The 23295-nt window shown below is 40.3% G+C and overlaps 1 protein-coding gene across 4 annotated transcripts in view; it reads left to right on the top strand.

Moving 5' to 3' along the window:
* The window catches only part of UGT8 (UDP glycosyltransferase 8), a 43786-nt gene that overhangs the window by 8077 nt on the left and 12414 nt on the right, over window positions 1-23295 (top strand). For 2 of the 4 annotated variants that reach the window (XM_065736863.1, XM_065736864.1), the window contains exon 2: window positions 10465-11288. In XM_065736863.1, the coding sequence (XP_065592935.1) occupies window positions 10467-11288 (822 nt within the window). In that variant the 5' untranslated portion in view covers window positions 10465-10466. Of the gene's footprint in view, window positions 1-6610; window positions 6670-8162; window positions 8191-10464; window positions 11289-23295 lie in introns of those variants that run through there. The other 2 variants (XM_065736866.1, XM_065736865.1) reach the window with 2 other exon arrangements.

Raw genomic sequence — 23295 nt, 5'->3', positions numbered from 1 at the left:
GAGAAAAGTAGTTACATAGAGTACTTTCATCTTTATTCTTACTACTGTGTTGTACTAGGGAGTAGTTTGGAGCAGGCCCCAAACATACACTTCTGAAAGCTAAAAAGCAGTTTAAAAAAATACAAAAAACCAATATCTGCCTGTAAGTGCGCACATTTCCAAAACAAACTAATACCATCCTCTCTGGATGCTGTTGGAATTCTAGTTGTTGCTCCATGATCTTAAGCAGTTCAGTTAATCGAGCTGAATAAGAGGGAAACATTTTTAATAAAGTATTTTAACTTTAAATGTTTCCCGCTGCAGTAACAAGTGTTCTGTAGTTTCCCTTGTGATTCTGTTTGTGTGGCTTATTAAAATGTAATTATTTGCTATAGGATGAAGTCACAAATGGAACAAAGAAATTATTCAGTTCTTCGAGGTGTCATGTGATGGCGTGACCAGGGAGAGCTTGTACCAAGCTGAAGCTAGCTGTAGTGAAAGATGAAGCATCCACCCAAAGGATTATCAAAGTTGGAACAAATTCCCAATAAAATGCTTGTTTCCAAGGATCATATTGTTTTGTACCCTGAGTCTTGTTTGAGGCAAACTTCATGCTTTCATGACAGTAGCCTGTAGCTATAGGTTTTGTTACATTGTTTACTACAGGGCTTTGCAACGCAGTGTCTGTCTCCAACAGCTGATGGGGGCACATCTCTCTTTTTTTTCCCTCTGCATGTAAGAGTATTTCTTTGTTTTCCTCCAACTTAATACCTGTACTTCTTGATCAGGCGGCACGAAGCGTGTTGTGATAAGCTGTGCTATTACCAGGGCTTTTCTTGGAATGCAGTGTCATAGCAGGAGCAGGGCCTTTGTTTTCAGGCCAGTGAACAGCATCTTAACCAGCACAGGGTCCCTGGGAAATGCAGTGTGACATGCTGACTTCTGTGTTAATATCCTTCCCTGATGTCCCAACATCGTTTCTGCTTGTTGTCTTTCTTGTGCAAAACAGCTGAAGTAGGTTGAGAAACACTGCTTTTAGATTTCAGAACTTGAGGTGGCTTTGCTGAGGCACTCATCTTTTGGACCCAGAACTCTTCTGGGAGTTCTAAACACCTGTGTGGAAGATAGTTGGGCGGAACACAAGGGAACTTTTTTCTCTGTGGGATGTATCCATGAGGAAATGTGTGTTGTCGGCTTTGTTTTGTTGAATGTAGTCAGCAGTTAATTTTCTTGGGGTTGGGGGTGAAGTAACGATAGTGAGGAAGAGAGTGTATAATACAGAGAGCAGATGCAGATGAAATTGAGCCATCTGCACAGTGATAGAATTTGCGTTCGTTTGAGGGTATGTGGGATCTAGAACATGCTTTTTGTTTCTCAGGTTTCTGCTCTGTGCTTGCTTTTTGTCCTGAGGATGCTGATGGACACAGTGGTCTAAATAAAATGTATATACTTATGTGCTGTACTAATGTCGCATCGGCTCCACTGCCACACATCTGTACGTGCTCAGCTTTGCACTGGCATGAGGTCCAAACTGATGCACCCACCCTGTTATAAGCTGGTCTGCTGCTGTCTCTGCTTTTTCCAGTCCTGGGGTTACACAGCAGCTGCTGGCAGCCATAAGGCAAGGGGCCTGCTCTGCTCTGGGCCAGTCCTGACGTGGGCATTTGGTACAGGTTTGGGCCTAGGCCATCATGAGATAGGCTGGGATTTGTATACATGCTGCCCATCTAGACTTGTACAAACCTCACAAAAGAATTTGTAGTCACACTGAATTTTAGCAAAGAAAATTGTATCTAGGCTAGTTTTTGTAAATACTTCAGATACTCTGGAACTAATGCCTCCTATTTATTTCTGTGGAAACTACAATAGGTACAGAGAGCATAGTAACACCGTTGGATAGAGCCTATTCTCAGCTACAGAACACTTTTTCTGAACAAGAGACTGCATGCTATACTTTTAATAATCTGCATGGCCATTTGGAACTTTACTTGTCTTTCACTTCACCGTCACTACTGCTAGGAAGCACCACCCACCGCCTCATTGTGCTAACAGCCACTGGTTGGGCTTCATAAATGTTCAGTAAGCATCTTTGAATATCCGTGGGTACCATTTTTTCCCCATGGAGGAATTTGGTGCCACGCCTTTTCTTCATACATACTTCTGTGTCAGACTGCCCCTCTGTTATAATCTTTTTTTCCCAGCTCTCTCAAGTAAAATCCTGAATTTGATTAAAAACCTAATATGCAAATGAAATGTCATTACTGAAAAGAGCTTCATAAACTGCAGAACCTGTGAAATCCCTCTTCGTAACTGCTTTGCTGCTTTCATAACTGACACAATAAGTCTGTGAGGGATGCTTTGAACAGAATGTCTATAAATCTTCCTCTCGTCTGTAAATGTGACATTCTTGTAGTAATTGAAATGCTTAAGTCATTGGGTTTGAATGTAGTAGTTCAAGACATGGCTCAAAGCAAATGCAAAAGCCGCGTCCCCCTTTATGTGCACACAATTTCTTTCTAATTGTTTCCACTAATTTCTTAATTTATTTGATTGAAATAGGCGCTTGTAGTTACAAGCCAAATCTTAGTACTTATCTAAAACATTGCAACATGAAGTAAGTCACAGTATATGCTTACCTCAATGATTTGTTACAAGATCTTTGATATGAAGAGTTTACGAATACAAATGCAAAGGTTCTGCAGCACTTCTTATCAGAATCTCTTCCCAGACAATGTAGTTTGCTGTCTCGAGGCTCTGTACATCCACAGATTTCTGATGCTTTCATCTCTTACATCAAGTGGGTTGTTGATTAGCGTTACTTTCTAATTTTAATCTGCAGTTTGCTGCCTGAAGTCAGTGTATGGGCCTGCTTTTCTTTAGCAAAGGTTTGTGGCATAATACTTCCTGTTCCCTACAGAAAAGGTCCTGTATAGCAAGCGGAATTACAGGCAAAGAACGTAGTCACAGTTGCCAGATTTAGACGTTTAGGAATCAACTGGCACTTTTATATTGAAGAAACAGTTTTGTCTTATTCTCATCTGCTGTGTCACTTTGAATAATAATCTTCCAGAGTCTTGTAATAATTCGCTTGTTTTCTGAAATTTGCTACTGTGGTTGATTGAACTTGTTCACATCGTAGCATTTCTGTGTAGCAAGGGTTGACAACAAATTCTGATATGCACTGGTTTTAAATCTTTAAGAAAACTGAGAGGGTCTGGAATCTATTTTTTATTTTTCTTTAAAAGAGATCTTGGAGGAAACCACAAATGGAAAGTAAGACATTCTTCTATTCATTCACTCTCTTCCCTAGTTTAAGAAATGCATTGCCGTCGTGTTTATGCATGTGTGTATATTTTTGTATTTTGTTTTTAATATCAACTGCTTGCTTGAGGCTGATACAGCTAAGATTTAGTTTGGCTGCATGTATTTTGTTGCTGAATCATCCCGTAAGCAGCACTAGAGAACCTTTTATTTGTTTTGGAATATTTTGTTCCTCTTTCAGCTTTACATTTAAGTGTAAGTGCTTTTTCTAAGCTGTTCCTTGTTATCTTGGGCTTGATAAAATGCTTTGCTTACAGGGCCTTTGGTCATGCAACCAGCTATGTAGGGCTTGGTTCAGTATTTGTTTAAGTGAAATGTTTACAAGCCTGCAATGGTTGGATACCATGTTTTATCTGTAAAACTGTATTTAATACCAGCTAAGACAAACAGATTTGCACATGAAATAAGTAAACGTCAATAGGGTTTTGAGTAGGCAGTACTGAAGCAGGGCTTCGATAAATCAGGTAACGTAAGTAACGTGTCAGGTAACAACAGCCTGCTTTTTGTACTCATGAGCTACTATGTGAAGTAAGATCTGTGATTTTTTTTCCTTCTGGCTTCTGAATATCTCCAGGAGGTGATTCCACAGCCTCTGGGCAGCTAGGTGCTCTGGTGCCCATACAGCACAGAAGTGTTTCCTGATGGTCAGCGAGAACCTCCTGTATTCCAGTTTGTGTCTGTTGTTTCTTGTCACCACTTGGAAGATCCTGGCTTTGTCCTCTTTATACCCTCCCTGAAGATATTTATTCACACTGGTGAAATCCACCCCTAGACCTTCTCCAGGCTCAAGTCTAAGCTCTCCCAGGCTGTCCTCCAGGAAGAGGTGCTCTGGTTCCTGGATCATCCTGTCCTTCACCAGACGTTTCCAGTATGCCTGGGTCTCTCTCATACAGAGGAGCAAAGAGCTGGCCCCAGAAGTCCTGGCGTGACTTCACTGATGCTGAGTGGAGGGGAAAGATCATCTCCTGGCAAAACTTTGCCCACTGTAGCCCAGGATAGCAGTAGCATTCACTGTGGCAAGGGCACTTTGCTGTCTCATTTGAGAGTCTTAGGATTACTATGTATTTCATTTTAGGTAGTGGAGCTTAATATGAGGGCTGCTCTGAAAGTAGTGCATCCTATTTTATGATGTTGGCTCACGATGTCAGTGGTGGATGTTACTGGTATAGCAAAACAGGTTATACCTTCCCACCACTGTTCTGTCATTGAATTCTTCCAGGTGGAAAAAATGACATCCATTCACATTCATCAGTGTTTGCTGAACACTTATGGAGACCAAACTGTGGATGTGAGCACAGTGAGGCAGTGGGTGGTACATTATAGCAGTGGTAGAAAACAGCCTCCCCTGTTCTGCATCTCTCAGTGTGGAAATTCCATCAGATTTGCAACTTAGATGTGTTTAATCACTGATAGAATACACCTCTCATTTCTTGTCTGAGAAAGCTTTCTGTTTTTCTGCCTTTTTTTTCTAATTGTCTCTCATCATTAATGTGTTATTTTGAAGAGTTCATGGTACTAAAAATAGGTTTTTTATTCTTTCTAAAATACTGAGTTTTATATAACAAACTGATAGGAAATAGAGAGGCTAAAGGAATAAACCTGTACCTTATCTGAACTCTGGTAACAGTTTTCAGTAAGCACTGCTTGCTGAAGTGCATGTAAATCTCAGATTTCCCCCTTTTTCGGTAATTATACTTCTGTGGTACACCTCATTTAGCTTACCACTTGCACATAGGCATTTCAGTGCTATTCATTCGAGCATTTGCTCTTGGGTTTGCAAAGGTGAAAATCTAGTTGGTAAGCTTGCTTTTTCAGTGTGTAGTCGTATCTGTTAAATTGTAAAGAGTAATTGGAAACCTCTGGGTAAGATGAGAGCGAGCAGTGGCTGGGAAGATTGTTTCTTTGCTGTCAGTGCAGTGCTGGTGCTTGATATGAAGGGCACCTTGCTAGGCACAGGTCCTATGTTTCTAACCAAACTACCCAGGTAAGCCTTAGCAAATCTAAAGAAGGGCCCAAAGGGTCTTGAAAAAGTTACTGCCATCACAGTACTCCAACTGTGTGAACTGCATTTGCTTCTTTGGAAGTGAGGAGTGTTGGGTGGTATCAGTGAATAAGAAGTATTGCTTTTAGGCAGTGTGTAGTTTTCTATGGTATGTTTAAAAGTAAGCAGCTCTTATGCACTTTTAAGAGTGTTTACTATTACTGCTCACTTCGAACTGAAGTTGTGCTGCTTGCCAAGGTGCTTGAGAACCTTTTTGGTTTCCAGAATTGATGGTGCTAGTAAAGAACCCACTGAAAAGTGTACTGCTGCCTTGAAAATGGCTGTTTCTGTGAGATTATAGTAGACAGAAGGTGGAAGGAACCAGAGGAAAAAAGTCTAAATTTTAATTAAAGGATGCTTGGCATATTATTAAGTGTTGGTAGAAAGTATGTTTGGTATGTCTTTCAGTGCTGCAGCTGATTACTGCATAAATTATTAGTTTGAATTATTTTAAAAACATGTTTAGTATTGAAATACAAGTATAGTATTTGTTCAGATTTAAACTTTTAAACTTTAAGAATTTTCTCACGTAATTCATATAAACTTAAATGTTCCTTGATTTCTTTGTTTCCAAGTCTTCCTGTATCAGGTCTTGAGAAAACGCTGACTTCTTATCTGCATAGTCACATTTCCTGTTCTCAGTCCTGCTTTGTCCTTCTCAGTGAATAGGAAAATGTGCCTTCCAAAAAACTAAGTCAGGATTTAGACCTCCTGGTCAGCTGAAAGCATCCTTCCAGCAATCTTTTGAGTAGGAGCTTGGTTTTCTGTAGCAGCCATTAAAACTTGTGCTTTCTCTTTCATTTAAAAAAAACTCCATGTAGGCCATTAACTCGGTGAGAAGCCATTGGAATAGGTTTAATGTTTAACTTCTTGGTATTTCTTCAACTTCTTCCAATAGCCAAAGCCTTTACACACAGCAGTTGCTCTCACTCATAAAGCTGCTCCTTAAATCTGCTTTTCCTCCGTACCTGTTCTTGCTTTTGTGGCTTTTTGGCTTTAGAGTAGTAATGACTACAATTCAGTAACAGTTGTCTCAGCAATTTTTAACTTAAAAAAAAAAAAATTCCTTTCTCATTCTCATACTTAACTGATATCCTTATCCTTATAAAAGGATACTGTATGCTAGCTTTGACACCAAAACATCTTCTTTATTGGAAGCAAATCCTAGGCAGAAAATAGAAAATGTTTTTTTTAAGTGTTGTTAACTCTCTTGGAGAAATGTGTCATCCTTTGGCTTTGGCTTTTTTTCTTTTTACCTATTCCTTTTAGCTTAGGATCCAGCAACAGAAGGCAGTTACATCAGATGTTGATCCTTTTCAATCGTTTTGGTAAGTTGTTTATTCTGGTCAAGCATAAGATTGATGCTGTCGTTCCCAGTATAAAAATGACTTTTAATGAATGTTTCTCTAATAACTGTCACGTGTTTAATATATCCATGTTTTGACAGTTCCTGTGCATGTATTTTTCTGTCTCTGTGAAAAAAAGTTCCATAATATGTTTTGAAATGTGGTTTTTATTGGTTCTGAATAGTGCAGATGCTGCGTGTCAGAAGTGCCTAGGGAACTGTGTCTTCTACAGTCCTTGATACCAGAGCATGAGGAAAACTAATGTTTCATAAACAGCTGGTCATTATTATGACAAATTTTCATGTTAGCTAGCCTAGTGCGTTATAGGAGCTTCATGGAGATTAAACCATTCCCCACGTTTTCACTTTAAGCGTAGCTTTTGACTGAGGGTGGGGATGGGAAGAGATGGCATGATATTCTAATCATCCTGAGGAAGTGCAGCTGTAATGCTGCATGGCTTTTGGTGGCATGTGTATGACGTAAGCTGTGGAGAACAGGCCTTGGAGCTAAGGATTGTATCTTTCTGTTTGTTAGGATGTGCTGTGCTCCAGCCTGAATCAGGTCAGGAGATCAAAGTACACCATGGGGTGCTTGCATCTGGCAGCCTGTTAGATCATGGCTTGCCCTTAGGCTGCTGCTACCGTTGATTTGTAGTAATCGTAGAAACAAACTCTTTCTGCATTTCCCAATTCATTTTCAGTTTTGTAATATCCCTCCCGTTGGCAGAAGCATACCTTAATATGCCATGAGAATGTTTCTAGCATGAGGAGTGTAGGCAGTAATTCTAAGTTTGACTAATCACTTTTCTGGAGCGCTTCATGATAATTTGTTTCTGTTTAAAACAAAACTTACCCACTGGTTGTTATCCACCATTGCTGTTGACCAGCAGAGCCCTGCTGATGGTAGTTGAACATGGCTTGTTTGTGTGAACTGTGGATGTTGTTCCAGGCCTGTGTTCTACAACGGTACAGCCCCCTGCAGCCTGAAGTCTGTGAGCATGTGGGTGGGAGTGAAGTGCGGTGGTGAGTAAAGTGTTCATCAGGGCCTGGTCTGGGCACATCCTTCTGGTGGGACCTCCTGGAAGCCAGCTGAGCTTTGTGGAGTACTGGAGTTTATAGGGAGCCGCCAATGAAAGCAAAAGCCTGAACTAGAAAGTCAGTGTAATGCTTTAAACACACCCTGGTAGGTCAGGAGTTTTTGCTGCAGTGGTAACAGAGGAAAAATTAAGTAATACAGTACTGGACTCTTGTTATTCTTGATGTTTGTTCATTTTTTGTCAAAGCATGAATAGTTTTTAAGAAAAAAATAAAGGGGCAAGCTATTTCTCATATATAAAGTACACTTCCTCAGGTTGATTGAAGAAAAAAGTAGAATTGCTGTTTATTTTTATTTTAATTACTGCTTTTTGCAGGGAAGGAGGTGTTTTAGGGTAACTTCTGACACCCTAATTGAGTCAGCTTGGCCAACCACTCAATCTCATCTGATGTCAGATTAGCACTGCTGGTAATATTTGCAGCAAGTAGTTTACTTCCTCTTCCACTGAAGTGTTATCTTGGTAAAAGTGTTATGTTGAGCTTTGTGCCTGAAAAAAGTTAAGTTTCTTTGAGCACCTTCCAGAACACTACTCCAGCCCACAGGTGCGTTGGTGTTCTGGAGATCTCAGTGAGTTTTCTGAGCTTCGGGTGTTTGCTGACAGCTTTCTTTGCCGTCATGAACTTTTTTGAATTTGCATGCATGCATGCAAAAGTAGACAGCTGCTGGTGATAATTAATTAGAATTGGAAGGATTCTTGTCGTGGTCAGTTATGTTCTAGGTAGTGGCTAATTCTTTCTGAAGATGAGAGTGGAACAGACTTCAAGTACAGTAAGAGTTTCACATGAGAAACATAATGTAAACAATGTGTGTACTGTGTTGTAATTTTGCAGCTTTATGTGAACTCTCTGCATGCTTATAAATGCTTCAAAATCAAGCGTTTTGCAGAAGCTGGAGTAGGAAAAACCTGGAATATTTATCAGAAAGCCCAATATTAGATTGTAGGGATGCAGTTAAGATGCTCTTTTGATGAGCTGGTAACTTGCATGACATTTAGAATAAATAAAATCCTAAGTAATCTGTTAGGAGAGTTACAGGAGTAGAATCACAGAAGGCCAGAACTGTTCAAATTGGAAGGGACCATTGAAGATCATCTAGTCCAACTTCCCTGCAATGAACAGGGACCCCTACTGCTAGAACAGGCTGCTCAGAGACTGGTCCAGCCTGACCTTACAGTACTGTAGGGAGGTGATAAGGCCTGAGTAGTAGCATTACTAGTTTCTGTACTGCTTATTTGTAAGGGATGCTGTGACAGACTTGTTTCCACGTGGATTGGATTTGGCACAAGAAAACAGCAGATTGGTTTGGCTTGTACTCATTTCTCTATCCTAAGAGGGTTAATGTGACTGAGAAGCATCCTGACGTTCCCTCTCCATGCTTCTGATAGGCTTTGCTTTCACCTGATGCAGTGCATTTTATAGGCTTCATTCACAAGGAAAATTATTTTCTCGTCCCTTAGATGCCTGCTACTGTCAAGAATTGCCTTTGTTTAGAATGATATTATTATCAGTATAGGCTAGAGCTCATGCTTGAGTGTCTCTGTAAGTGCCAATTTAAGTAGGTTTAGAATCCAGCACCTGTACAACTGCTTCACTGGAAGCTGATGTGGATATTCATGTGGTTGGTTATAACTTCCTTTTTTTTTTATCCTGTTCCCAAATGCAAAGTAATTTTTAGAATATTAAAGTTGTCACATTGGTTCTTTGTAGCATCACCCTGGTAGGTTTCAACTTTTGACCTCAGTGTTGATCAGGGTCAATACTAAACAAGGAAAACAATGTCCTTGTAGAGGAAAAATGTGTATATGCCCAATTCTCATTGGTTTCTCTAGGGGGGGGGGGAAAAAGCCAGCATAAAGTGTCAAGGAAATCAGAATAGAGACCTCAGTTTGAAAGAGGACAGCCTGAAAGCTGTGGTTGGTTTTCAGAAGCACTTGCAGTAGAAGTACTTATATGTTAATAGTAGGAGGGTGTGGGTTTCAATGCAGTGAACACAAAGTTAACAATAAGAATTGTTGCTGTAGAAGTTCTAGTTAGGGATGAAAGACTGAAAGGTTATAAAATAGTCCTATTCCTTTCAGCAAGGAAATCAATTGCCTGTGCATCCTTCAGATGTCAATAAATTTGGCGTTTTAGCCTTTTGAGTCTTTCAGTGTGGTGTCCTTAAAGAACGTTCAATTCACTCAGTATGTTACAATGTTTATGGTGCAGTTGTGATTCTATATGTAATCCCACATCTTACTGTGTCTAGCTTTCTGAGCTGACTTCAAGATTCTTTAGCTGTTAGATTGCATGTATAATTCAGAAGCAATACATGCAGTATCTTTGTGGAGGGCACTAACCTCATTCTCTTTGTCAGTTTTCCTGCCATGTAGTGTGCAGGTGTCATAGTGTTATCCATGCTGGAAGAGGTCTCATCTACCCTCTGTGCCAGATGGAAACAGAGAGGAGAGGGAGAAAGCAGACCTTTTTGGAAAGGGAATGCTACCAAATGTATTCTAAAGCCTTGTGGCACTCTTCTTCCCCATTGCTACTGCAAAGACATCTTTGAGATAGAGGATAGCTACTGAGTTAAAACACAACTTGTTTCTTTGTTTTTTTTTTGTTGGTTTTTTTTAATTAATAATTTCCAGGTAAAATACCAACTTGTCTGTAGTTGATGTCATGCTCTTGTTTTTCATTTCAGCTATGAAGCCGTACACTCCAGTTTTCATCCTCCTGTGGAGCGCTGTTGGGATAGCGAGGGCTGCCAAAATTGTTGTTGTGCCGCCAATTATGTTTGAAAGCCATCTTTATATTTTCAAGACTCTGGCCTCAGCCTTGCATGACCAGGGTCACCAGACAGTGTTTCTCCTCTCTGAGGGCAGAGAGGTTCCCCCATCTAATCACTATAGACTTCAGCGCTACCCAGGGATCTTTAACAGCAGCACGTCGGATGCCTTTCTCCAGTCTAAGATGAGGAGTATCTTCTCTGGGAGACTGACGGCCCTGGAACTGTTTGACATCCTGGACCACTATTCAAAGAACTGTGACATGATTGTTGGCAACCAAGACCTCATGCGTGTTCTGAAACAGGAAAAATTTGACCTGCTCTTGGTAGATCCCAATGAGATGTGTGGATTTGTTATAGCTCACCTTTTAGGGGTTAAGTATGCCGTCTTTTCCACTGGCCTCTGGTATCCAGCAGAAGTGGGTGCTCCAGCTCCCCTCTCTTACGTTCCAGAATTTAACTCACTACTTACGGATCACATGAACCTATTTGAGAGGATGAAAAATACTTTTGTTTATCTTATTTCAAGATTCGGAGTCAGCTTCTTGGTTCTGCCAAAATATGAAAGGATAATGCAGAAACACAAGGTTCTGCCAGAACGATCCATGTATGACTTGGTTCACGGATCCAGCCTGTGGATGCTTTGTACTGATATAGCACTGGAGTTCCCAAGACCAACACTACCGAATGTTGTTTATGTGGGAGGAATCCTAACCAAACCGGCCAGCCCTCTGCCAGAAGTAAGGTTTGCTGAGCTTAAAGTAATTTCTGTGGTACCTGTTTGACCTCATATGATGGAGTGATGGTCTTTAAGCAGTGAATTTCAAATGGGTTCTAGTATCTTGAAATTTTAAAACTTGACGTACTGCTTTTTAGTGGAATATACTGATGAAGTAACTGGAATTGGCTTGAGGCAGGGAGAGAAACTGAGATGCAAACTCATAATGAGACTTTTGAGGTTGCAGGAAGTGTTCTTTGGAGTTGAGTACTTAATTGTACAATAGAGGAAAAAAGCAGTGTGCGCTACTTTGAAAATGTGGATTAAAATAGGAATGAATAGATGAATAAGTTTATACTTAGCTTAAGTCCATTAATAGGTTATGCCATCTTTAATTTTGTGGTATTAATGTTTTTGTGGAGTTTGCTTCCTTTGGTTTGATAGGTGAAAATGGCTTTAAAACTAGGTGTACAAGAATAAACTGTGTAAAGGTGATCAAATGGAGATTTTCCGAGTTGCCATGATAAACACCAGGGCTATATTCAGGTACAGATTTTTACAGTGCACTCATTTACCATCAGGTACTAAGTTTCAGGCTGACATAGTAATAGCATGGATGGATTGACTCCGGAAATCCTGACTGCATGGATTAATAATTAAGCTTGATTCAGTGTACCAGGTGGTCTTGATACCTGATAGCCAAGAATGCCTTTGTTCAGCAACACAATAGTAAGTGTTACAGGCAGAACAAAATTTCATGGAAAATCATGTCATTTACACTCCTGTTTTTGTACATAAACAAATTGATCTTGAATTGGGGATGATAATAATAGACTCTTACCACTCAGTGATAAATTGGTAGGTAGATCTGCAGCACTCAACAAAACGTTGCTCCTTCTAAGATTGTCTAATTCAGCCTTCACTTCTTGTGCTTTTTGCATAAAACCTACCAGGCCTGCTTTTCATAATGTTATTTTATTTTATTTTATTTATTTTCCCTTGAAAAATAGTCTTGGGTGGCTGGTTTTTTTTCTTTAAACCGTCAGTGTTCTGACCTAACGATGTGTTTTTTCATCAGCTTGGGAAATCCTCAGGCAGTTCTCTGCTTTATGCTGCAGAGTTTGGAATGCTGCACTGATTCCCTTATTCTGCCCCCTGTCCAGCTCAGCTTTAAAGATATTTGAGCTGAATGAGAGCAGGTACTTACCAGGGCATTCTGAACGTGCTGGAGCTTGTCTGATGGCATACTACTGCATGATGGGTCCTCGCAAAAACTTACAAGTGGCCTGACTTTGTCTAACCTCAGCACAGATTAGGATGTTTCTGTAGGTAGCCTAACTTGCACAGGAAAGATGAACTCTCTAATGAGAATTCAGGAGTAAAGCTGCTGGAGATAGCAGACAGACCTTGCAGAAAGAGTTATGTCTTAGGACAATATTATGTCTCCACTCAGGGCACCGTCACTGCCTATATCTCTTTGTAATGTCACAGGAGGTTACAAGTGCGTTCTGCCATTATCTTGAGAGAAAAAGTTTAGGTTAAGGAACATAATATTTTTACATTTTACATACTTTTATTTGATGATGGTTCCCATAACAGTTTGCATGTTACTTCTATAAGTAAATAAAACAGCACTTCTTCTAATATTCTTTACCCATCTATAGATGTTTATGTTTAGATAGTGTCTGACAAATCAGTGTACAAACATATCCTAAGAAAACAGACTAAAGGTAGTCTTGCTGTCTTAACAAAGTTCAGCTGTATTCTCTCCAAGAAGACCTTGCTGACTGGATTCAATTTCAGCTTGTTTATTTTCCAAACTGATACTTTATTGTTCCGTAAGAAGCAAAATATCATTCTGTTGCATGATGAATTTGGGTACTGTACTAACACTGGCTTTTGGTTTCCGTGGGTTATTTATCAAGGTAACAAACTAACAATCACCAAAGCAAGTAGATATTTTTTTCTATAAAATTAAATGGAAAGAAATTAAAGGATTGGTTTTATTCTCTTTTGCTTGAAGGGATATGTATATGTGTATATGAAAATGTGTTTATAGACATGAATGTACACACACAAACAGAAAATAGACCATTCCAGAAGGTTAAAAAAATTGACTCTGGAATAATGAATGTTAATCTTCAGAGCTGCTTCGCTTGCAGATGCTGGCCTGAAAAGGATACTGCTTCAGGAGCTGCCTGTAAGCTGCAGGGCTGCTGCTGCTCAGAAGATGGTGGTCATCAGAAGGAGGGACGTGTGGCTGGTGGCAGTGTCCGTGTGTGGCCTGGTGTGCTTTGTTAGCTGGGGAAGATCTAGGGGAAAAATAGTCTGTTTCCAAGCTAAAATTGTTGAAATTCACACACAAACCTGAATCTTTTTAATAAAATCACAGCAGGCTGTCGAGTCCCTAAGCTGCAGTGGGGAGGTAGCAAGCCTTTTCTTGGGAGCGTTGGCCTCCAGGTGAAAGTGTCCAGCCTGCTCCTCCCAGGGCCGTGTCCCCTGTGTAGCACCAGGGCCTGCTACTTCTAGTTGGGAGAAAGAAAGAAAATACTGTTGCTCTCCTTAGCAACTATCACAGTTCCTAAAATGAAACTGAAAAGCTCTAGTTTTCAGCTAGCAAGTAAGGCCTTATAAAGAAAAGTATCAGAGTAGTAATGGAACAGTCCATGAGGAAAACAAAGGTCAGGGCCACAGTAACAGCCACGGTAGTGCTGCTGCTGGATTCTGGTGGGCATTATAGCTCTGTTGTACAGTTGCTCAGACCTTGCACCTGGACTTTCTCTACAATGTCTTTAAAGGAAAGCTATAAAGCTTTTAAAGTAGTACGTAGCAGAAATATCCATGTCATAGAAGAGGAGGGGACCTAACTCTCTTTTTGTTCAGTTTAATCTGTGTTAGTATTTTTATTCAGGTTTGTGGAATGATTGTGTAAATTTCACAATTGCCCTCACATAATTAATGCTGGCATGGTTTGTGAAATACATGTAAACCAGATGTATTTTGGAGGGTGCTGAACTGGCAGCTTTATTTCACCTGAATACTTGAAGACTAACAGGGAACATAAGGGTCCTTTTAAACGCCTTTACTTTACATGATTCATAGGGACACTCTGGTGAAAGTCCAGAGTAAAGGTAGCCAAGCTTCTGGACCACTCACAGAGCAGGTACAGAGCCAAATATGTTCCTGCTGTGATGGTATGGTGCTTGGGTAACAGGCAGCCTGCAGCCCTGTGAGAGCAATCTGTTAACTACGCACATATATGTCACGTGGAGGAAACTGGACTTACAGGACATATCTTTGTTGCCATTCAGAGATCAGAAGGAAGCATCGTGCAGTTACCTCATATGGTGGGCAGGAGTTTTAATGCATGCTGAGTTCTGTAGTAACTGCAGCTGCAGTCAACCACACCTATATGTGGTGTGCAGTGTGCAAACTTCAGGTCGATTGCAGTGTGCCCTGACACCTCAAAACATTAACCTCTGATCCATCCACCTTTTGCTTTCCCCCAAGGAAATGACAAAAAATAAAAAAAAAATAAAAGTAATTGTTAGTGTGATTGTACTTGTTTCTCGTAAATAAATAAAATCTTGTCCATGTATAGCAAAGAGTCTGGGGTTTCTATAGATAACTGTGAAAATAGGGTATTTTGAATTGGTCACAGGTATACATAGCCTTAAGGGGTTGGAAGTTGGAGAGAACCAATATCTGCCTCAGAGGGTGATCGCTCACTTAAACTTGTTAAGTGCGTGGTGTCACTTGAGAGTATTTTCTAGTTAGCTGACAGAGCCAATCAAAAAGTAAAAGGTTCCTTTGCTTCCTTCGTATCACACTTCTACAGAGGGATCCTGTTAAGCTGGATGAAACTGGCATTTACTATTACAGATTTTAAGAAAACAATGGGGAGACTTCTACTCTGGTATTTGTATTTTGTGAGTAGGTTGATGCATAGTTAGGCATTAATCAGCCTGATAAGATGCGTCCTTGAATAAGGGTAGAAAAGAGGTGGCTCTTGGAAGCGGCAGCATTGGGAAATGCCTGCTCTGTTGTGAGGGAGGGGCAAAGGGCACTGAAAACAAGCAGTAGCTTTGCTGTGCAAAAAGAAGGTAAACATTGTTTTTGAAGACTTGTTTAAATCAATTAGTTATACAGGCACACTTGAACATTGATTGAATCCCATGGTTTGGATACAGTTGTACCTGAAGTCATCTGTGTTAGCGTTTATGGAAAAAATCACAAGCTAAAATCAGGCATGGCCTCTGAAATGCGAGTTGAGCTTTTCTTTCTTCATGTTTGTGCAGCTTTTAAAGTTTCATAACTTCCTCTCTGTAATATCCTGCTTTTCTTCAGTGCTGATCTTGAGGAACTTCTTTTAGACTGAATGCTGTTTACTGTTATGAAAAAAGAAACAAAGGTCAGTTTGTATTTAGTTCTTCTCTATCTGAATAGACTAAATTTACACTGCAAGTGAGAACGCTCACATTTCAGAAGTAAAAGCTATCCTTTCAGCCATAGTTGTCATCAGGTAGTAATTACAGTAACTTATTTGCTTTTCTCTGTAGATCTCTTATCTAATCTTGCTATTGAGTAGATCTAGATCTGTGTAACAAATTGGTGCCTTTGAAATGTCTTTGCTAAAGTTTCATTTTTGTCAAGTATGGCAGACAGTTGCTTATTTAGACCAGCATTAGCTGGCATGAGTATTTACTTACCTTGAAAATTTAGTGGGATAGTAAGAAGACATTTCTTAGATCAGCTTTTTTTTTTTTTTTAAATTCAAATTAAAGGATGCTTTCTGTAAGCCCTTGCAAAGTGTAGCAGTAGATTGTTGCATGTTGCATAGCACCATCTCTTTAAGCTCTGTGAGGAAAGTTCTCAGTTCATTTTGACCATATATTTCTGATGATGTGAAGCAATTATAGAGCTCTTAAAATGTATATCATTACTAAGCTAGGGAGACCAAGCCTTTTAAAGATGATGGAGATTATGGGGCCCTACATAAATTACATACTGCGCCATATAATCTTATATTTTGGTCTTGAAATACCTTTCCAAATACAGCTTTCTTACCATGGACTATTGAACTTCTGCTACACAAGGAAACTTAGTCTGAGGTCCTCTGATACATTCACTTGAAAGAAAAAAAAAAACCCTTTTTCCTGTCATGATCTCCAGTCTCAGCTGCTCCAGTATTGCTAGGTTGATAAATATCTGTTCCACCTATACTGATGCATTTCAAATTTGGAAAGAAGCATGCCACAGCATGTACCTGTATGGGAATAGAAAGGAAAGAGGATGCCACGGTGATTTCAAAAATCAGTTAAATACCCCAGAAGACTTAGGAAGGAGGTGCTCTGAGTACTTATGCTGGCATTCAGCACTCTGATGAGCAAACATTGAGCCTCTTGAGGAGGCTGGGAACAGAAGTCCATGTTCCTGGCCCTCTGCAATTCTTTGCTGTCCACCAAAAAATCAAGTTCACTCAGTTTGTAGATAGTCATATAACGTGGTTATTTCTTGAACTCAAATGATTGAATGGTCTGGAGGTGGAAAATACAAGATGCAGAACTTTGGTGTAGCAAATTCTGAGAGTTAAAAGCAGCAGCAGGTGTTTGACTATATCCTCTGTTTAAAGAGAAGGTTAGTGTAAGCTATGACTATAAAAAGCTTTTCTGATGTAAAATGTTCTAATTTATTTTTATATTGAAGTATACAAATTAACAAAATTTACTCTGGTAATGTGCAAGAGAATCAGGTGCAAGTTTTTAAGCTTAAACTGTATGTAGGCCAAACAATGAGCTAGTTGTATCTCTTTGATTGCTTTTGCCAGCTTCTTACTATTCCTAAAATCACATAGAGAAATGAAATTCCAAATGCATATCTTTTCTTTATCACTTGGAACATGCATGGGTTTGAGCAGTGTGTTTGAATAGTTAGGGGTGTTCAGAGCTGACACTGAAGAGCAGCAAGCCTAATTATTAACGTTATTTATTTTGAAAACTAAACCTTTGTAATCATGACAGGTTTTCTTGTCAGATGTCTTAAGTTGCTTAAAAGTTATTTAGGTAAAAGGGATGCACTGTGTTCAGCTAGTAACCTGCTTGGGCATATATTTAGCCTGTTGTTGGTTAGATTTAGGTGACAACCATCCTTGACAGCAGTGAAATGTCTGAGTCTGCGGCAGAGTGCCTTGTAGGGGTTGGTGACATCTGAGCGGGGAGAAGGGGCACTGTCACCCATAGTTTCATTGCCCCCAGTGTTTCTTTTTAGCAGCTTAGAGTAGGAGCATAGCCTCTTCAGCAGTGTGGTTTCAGACATTTGATCTGTTGAAGAGTGCTAGGAAAATTATTCATATATCTTCAGCTTCTCATTGGCATCCATCTGCCAAATAATGCTATTCTCTTTAAAACCTTATCTTCAGGGGATCAATTCATGTGTGACTGAGACTTGGTGTACAGTAGGTTTTTCATTATTCAAGTTCAGCAGATTTATGACTGAACTTTACAAGCATTATTTTATGTCCTGAGATAATTAAGTCTTTTGTAGTCTGGCTCAGTAATCTTGACAGTGCACCCTTTTCCTCCTTTCTCCAGGGGGATGAACAGGGCTGTGAATAATTCTTTGGACAAAACCACTACTTTTTGGGAAGACTATCCAAATTACCTTGCATAGCCAGTGACAGGATGAGTAGTTCCTAGCTTCTAAAGACAACAAAACATTGATCTGTACATCACCTGTGTGACAGTTTTTTAGGTCACAAAAACATGTGGATACCTGGCTGATGCTGTCCCAATTTATGTTCCATACTCTGGTGCCTGTCTGAGAGCTGCTGTGCCATGAGGTGTGTGCTGGCAGCCTGTGCTGTATCCTGGCTGGCAGTGTGAGACCCAGAGGTATTGAAAGTTGGGGGAAAGGTGACAACAGGGAATTGTTTAGCAAAGGCAAGTATGATGTTTGATCCCTGTTAATCCTGCAAAGGTGGTGTTGGGGAAGTAGGTGGGGCCTTCTAAAAAGCTTCTGAATCACCCCAACCAGCTGGGATTTGTTGAAGGAAAGATCTTACTACTTAAACACAGACTTGGAAGCCAGCTGATCTTATGCCTGTTAAAAAGGACTGATGACTGACTACGTATATATACATTACACATATGCATATATTTTTAAAAGGAGAGAAGGGAGGATAGAGGGAAAATCCTATTCAACAAGAATGAGAAGTGAGTAACCACTTGTCATTATCAAATAAAAGCTGCAGGTTAAAATAAGGTCTCTTGCTATCCAGAGAGCACAGGTGTTGTACTGGGGCAGTGGAGGACAAAATGGCTTGCCTTAACAGCTTTATAATGTGGATTTATGGAAGGATTTATAGAACAGTAGATGCAATGTGAAAGCCTAGATTTAAAATTCAGCTTCTCTTCAATTTTCTTGTAACTATAGTTGTTGAAATCTATTCTGACCTAATGTCCTATAGGGGGAATAAGTAAAAACAGTTCTCCATATTAAAACAGCTTTTCTATTACATATGCAACTACTGAAATTATAGGAGGCTTGTCATAACCTTGGTTTGCATGTAGTAATTCTTTCTGTGCATGTCTACGCATTCTAGAGGATGTTCTGCTTTGGAGTGTGAGGAGTTGTTTATTTTTTAAGAGAAAGAAAATACTACCTCTGTGTTAGTGACAACAATATTTTTAATTGGAACCCTGGATTTGAGGTACCGTTATTGTACCTCTTGGTCTGTCAGTATGCAGTCATTTTGATAACCTCTCTTGAAGGGCAAACTTCTTGTTTTTCTCTCTTCCATTCATTTGTAAAGCAAGGTTGCTTTCCCAGGGTGTTTGCCAAAGGCCTGGTGAGTAATGGATTTCTGACGAAGAGTTTTGCATCAGGGAAGTACTTGCACAGCAGTTTCTGGTTGACCTCTAGTTTTAGGTAGACTGTGTTCTCAGAAGCTTCATTGGATATGCTGTAACTCTAGAGCGGGTAGACAAAAGACAAAGGCTTGTGGTGCTGTGTTTCTTAACGGTGTTTTGAGTCTGAAATTCATTCCTCTTCAAAGTTAAATGCGCTTAAACATTCTTTTGGTACTGGTCTTCAAATGAGAAAAGGCAGCAGAGGTCAAGGATGATAAAATGCGACGTTCTAGACACTGAAAAGTTTCATAGGTGTATACTTATTTTGATGAGGCAAATGGGGGATGTATATATACTAAATTAGTGAGAAACAGTAGGAAGACACTGAATAAGTTTCCCAGCAGGGCTGAATCCGTGCCTAATATTATTAAAGAAGTACTTTGATATCAGCAGAGTTGTTAGATAGCGTGTGCCACTGGAGCACTTAATGCTGCTCAGATACCTTGCAGGAAACAGTTCAGAGGTTATATTCTATTTTGTGGCTGGGAGTGTTAAGAGTAGATTACCAACACTCCAGACAGCAAGAAACAGAGAAATTGAGTCTGATGTTGTGACCTGAATATGCTTTCTTTTATTCCTCATGTATTGTTTTTGGAATTGTCTTATTCATTCTGAGATATATCTGCTTTTTATCAATTTGGTACATAGTGCAGGTTAGACAACATAAGTGTATCAAGGGAAGACAGATGTGAAGCTCATTGAGAATTTGACAAAAAAAAAGACCTTTTCTCTTTCACTTTTAGAAGTTTCAGTTTGAATTCATACAGAAAGAAAGAAGGGAGACAAAGGAGGGACAGAACTGAAAAATTAAGCTTGGTTACAAGGTCCCAATAAAGTGGGATGATGGACAGCAACTTGTATCTGAGGAAAGAATCTGCAATTAATTGAGAAGCATGGGAAGGATCTTGTTCTGGTTGGGAAAAGCATGGCTGGTGTTAGTTGTACTGAGCCTGGTGTTACAAAACAGAGCAGATCCTGATACAATGGAATCAGCATGCTTTTAAAAGGCAGGAATTTTGCTAGCTGAAAAATAACCTTCAGCGTGTTGTGGAAATGAGCCAAGGGCTGTGGCTGAGCCAGCTGGCAGCTGGATGTGTGGAGTCAGGGCACCACGAGCTGTCCCGGTCACTGCAGTCTGGTGCTCGCGGCAGCGCCTCGTGTCCTCTGCTCAGCACAGGAGTCACTGCAATGGCTTGTTAAGTGACAGGTAAACTAATGGCAAGTCAAGCCAAACATCAAGTTTTGCCTGAAGTCATGATGGTTCTCTGGCTTTCCCCAGGCAGGCGCATTATTTTGAGGCCTTCAGGTGATGCGACCAGACCCTGTTTGCTGAGTGACAGTAAAGGTCATATAATTTGTGCATAAGAGGGCTGCTCTGAAAGCAGTGTCTCCTGTTTTATGATGTTGGCCCACAATGTCAGAAGTGGATGTTGTTGATAGGGCAGCAGAGGCTGAACCTTCCCACCAGAATTCTGTTCCGTGTTGTTACCATGTGACAGATGGCAGCAGAGGGGCAGGCTGACAGAATGGTGTCTGACATGGAAGTGTGCATGAAGCAAAGGTGCTGAATTCCTCCATGCAGAAAAAATAGCACCCACTGAAATTCATTGATGGCTGCTGAAGGTTTCTAGGGATGTGAGCACAGTGAGGCAGTGGGTGGGTGGTGCGTTTCTGCAGCATCACTAGAGACAAAGGGTCACCTCCACTGGTGCAGATTTTTTAGTGCAGCAAACAAGCTCTTGTTCATCACTGGTGAAAGCTCATAGCTAATGGTGGTGACGATCTTGAAAAATAGAGTTTTGTAGCTAAGATTTTGCTCTATCATACAGTGTTGTTGTGTTCTTTGTGTGCATTGCAGTTTCCATGGAAGCAAATAGGAGGCATTACTTCTGCTGTGACCTTCTTATATGGCCTTTTAACTGCCTCTGCTGGCACGATGTTTATGTAATAAAATCTGAAATGAAGTTAAAATGTATTAGTACAGTATTTAAATACCACGCATGAAGAAAGTGCTATTTAGAAGATGTCAGAAAAGTTGTCACTAAAAAAACTGTGTACCTTTCTGTTTGTTTATCATTATCTTGTTTCTAGAGACTGCTTCATAGAGCTATTTTATTTATTTATTTTGAAATAGATCTGGTTTTGTCTGCCTTCAGCAGCATTCTGCAGCAGAAGTTGCATAGTGCGCCTGTGCTCCTCACTGGAGGGTGGTGGTTTGCAACCATCTTCAAAGAACAGACATTTGTGCTATTGCACATTTGAATCGAGCAGCTGAACAGGGGAGGCTTCGATTATTAAACCCAGTTATGTTTGTACTTGTGTACTTTGTTTATTTGAAGCAAAGCTCAGTATTAGGCACCACTGGTTACTGCCAGCTGGGTCCTCACTCTATAGTCACAGCTGTGCATTTAGCATCCAAGCCTGCTAAGAATAGCTAATTAGCAAAGCAAACAGAACAAAGCTCACATAGTGGGGTTGGCACAATGGCATTCCTGTCTGAGAATGGTAAAAAGATTATTTTATTTGACTTATTTATTCCCCCATCCCCCCCATCCTGCCTATAGAAAAGTGTAGATCAATAAGTGCTTATTTCTCCCTGTGCCTGCATAGGGAAAACTTAAATAAAAGACCGATCTATATGCAAAATCCCTCACCCTTCATAATGTAGTGTCTTAGAGAAATGATTGTGCACAGCCAGCTGAACTCAGAGAACAAGACAAGGTCGTAATAGCTGCTTCTGTGCTAAGCTCTGCCTGCAATAAATACTGCTAGCACTGAAAAAGGAGCAGCCTGATCAGGTAGTCTGTGTGTGGCATATGTGAGTAACACGAGGGAGTGCTCTAAAAGCAAATGTGTAATGCCTGAAAGGATTGAATTGGGCACAAGGCCAGTTGGTTACTGCATGAAAGCCTCCTACCTGCAGAAGGAAGGGAACAGGAAGGGAATGTTGACCAGCTGCCTTTATTTGGTGTGTGCCAGTGCTGTGTCTTTTTGAGAGACCTGTAAGAGTTTAAGTACCGTCTTGAAAGGGTTTAGAAAACATACCTGATGTGGGATGTAATTGAAAGCGATTTGGTACCTCCTTGAATATATACAATATCAGGATCAGGCAGTCATCATAAGAAAAGCCAGATACCTGACTCAGCTGGTAGGGAACTTCAAAAGAAGGTTCACTGCCACAGTCCCTTGCTTTTCTGTTTTGCCTGAACTGTTATAGTGCGTGACATTCCTGATTTGCCCAAACAATACAAATTTTCATGAATGTTAACACAGACAGACCTGACAGGGTTTGGCACAATGCTGTAATTGGGATGCGCTTAAGTCTTTTTGTACTGTAGTTTATGTTGATTTTAATCACTTAAGTAAGCTCATGATGTTCCTGGCAGAGGTACAATGGCCCAGCAGCATCCTGTGTGGCATCCCAGCTTGTGCTGGGTGTGAGCCTCTCTGCTGCCTACTGAGAGAACCTGGAGAGAGTGGCCTGCCTCACAGGAGTGCTTTCTGTGGACCTCTCTCCAGTCCTGGATTTTTCAGCTGTTTATGTCTTCTGGGAAGTCCCAGTATGCACCTGTGTGTTTAACTTAGCAATTAGCATCATCTTCTCTTTCAGTGATCTTACCATAAAACCCCCAACATTTATCTTCAGCTGGAAATTCCACGAGGTGGAAATTCCATTCAGAACTGAATACCTTATTCTGGGAATCGTGCGCTCACATTCTTCACAGTTTTGGAGTTGTGACAGTTGGGGGTTTGATTCCGAGTAAGGAATGGGCAAAACAAAGTCTATATCTTGAAACTTCTGGTCTGTTTTTCAAGTTGCTTTAGTGAAGGGGATATCTGCAATTGCTGGCTGGGCTAGAACTGATTTCTTGTGCCTGATTCAGTCTCAGTCTGAATTTACAGCAAATCTGAACATCACTTAAACTGGGCAAATGAAGTAGCTTTCATGCTGTAAAACGAGGAGCTGTAAAATGCTGCCCGAATAAAGAACGTGGTTTTTAACAAAAGCAGATCTAGTGACCCATTCTGGCTCGATTTTCATATGGTGCATAATTAAATTAGGAAGACAAAATGTGCTGTAGGACAAGAGCATAATTTTATTTAAAAGAAGAAATAATTCTT

The sequence above is a fragment of the Cyrtonyx montezumae genome, unplaced genomic scaffold (assembly GCF_038088225.1).
Source record: "Cyrtonyx montezumae isolate F1298 unplaced genomic scaffold, pur_monq_1.0 scaffold_2, whole genome shotgun sequence".
Classification (NCBI taxonomy): domain Eukaryota; kingdom Metazoa; phylum Chordata; class Aves; order Galliformes; family Odontophoridae; genus Cyrtonyx; species Cyrtonyx montezumae.
Note: the sequence above shows the minus strand (reverse complement) of the source record. Positions and strands in the feature narration are given on the sequence as shown.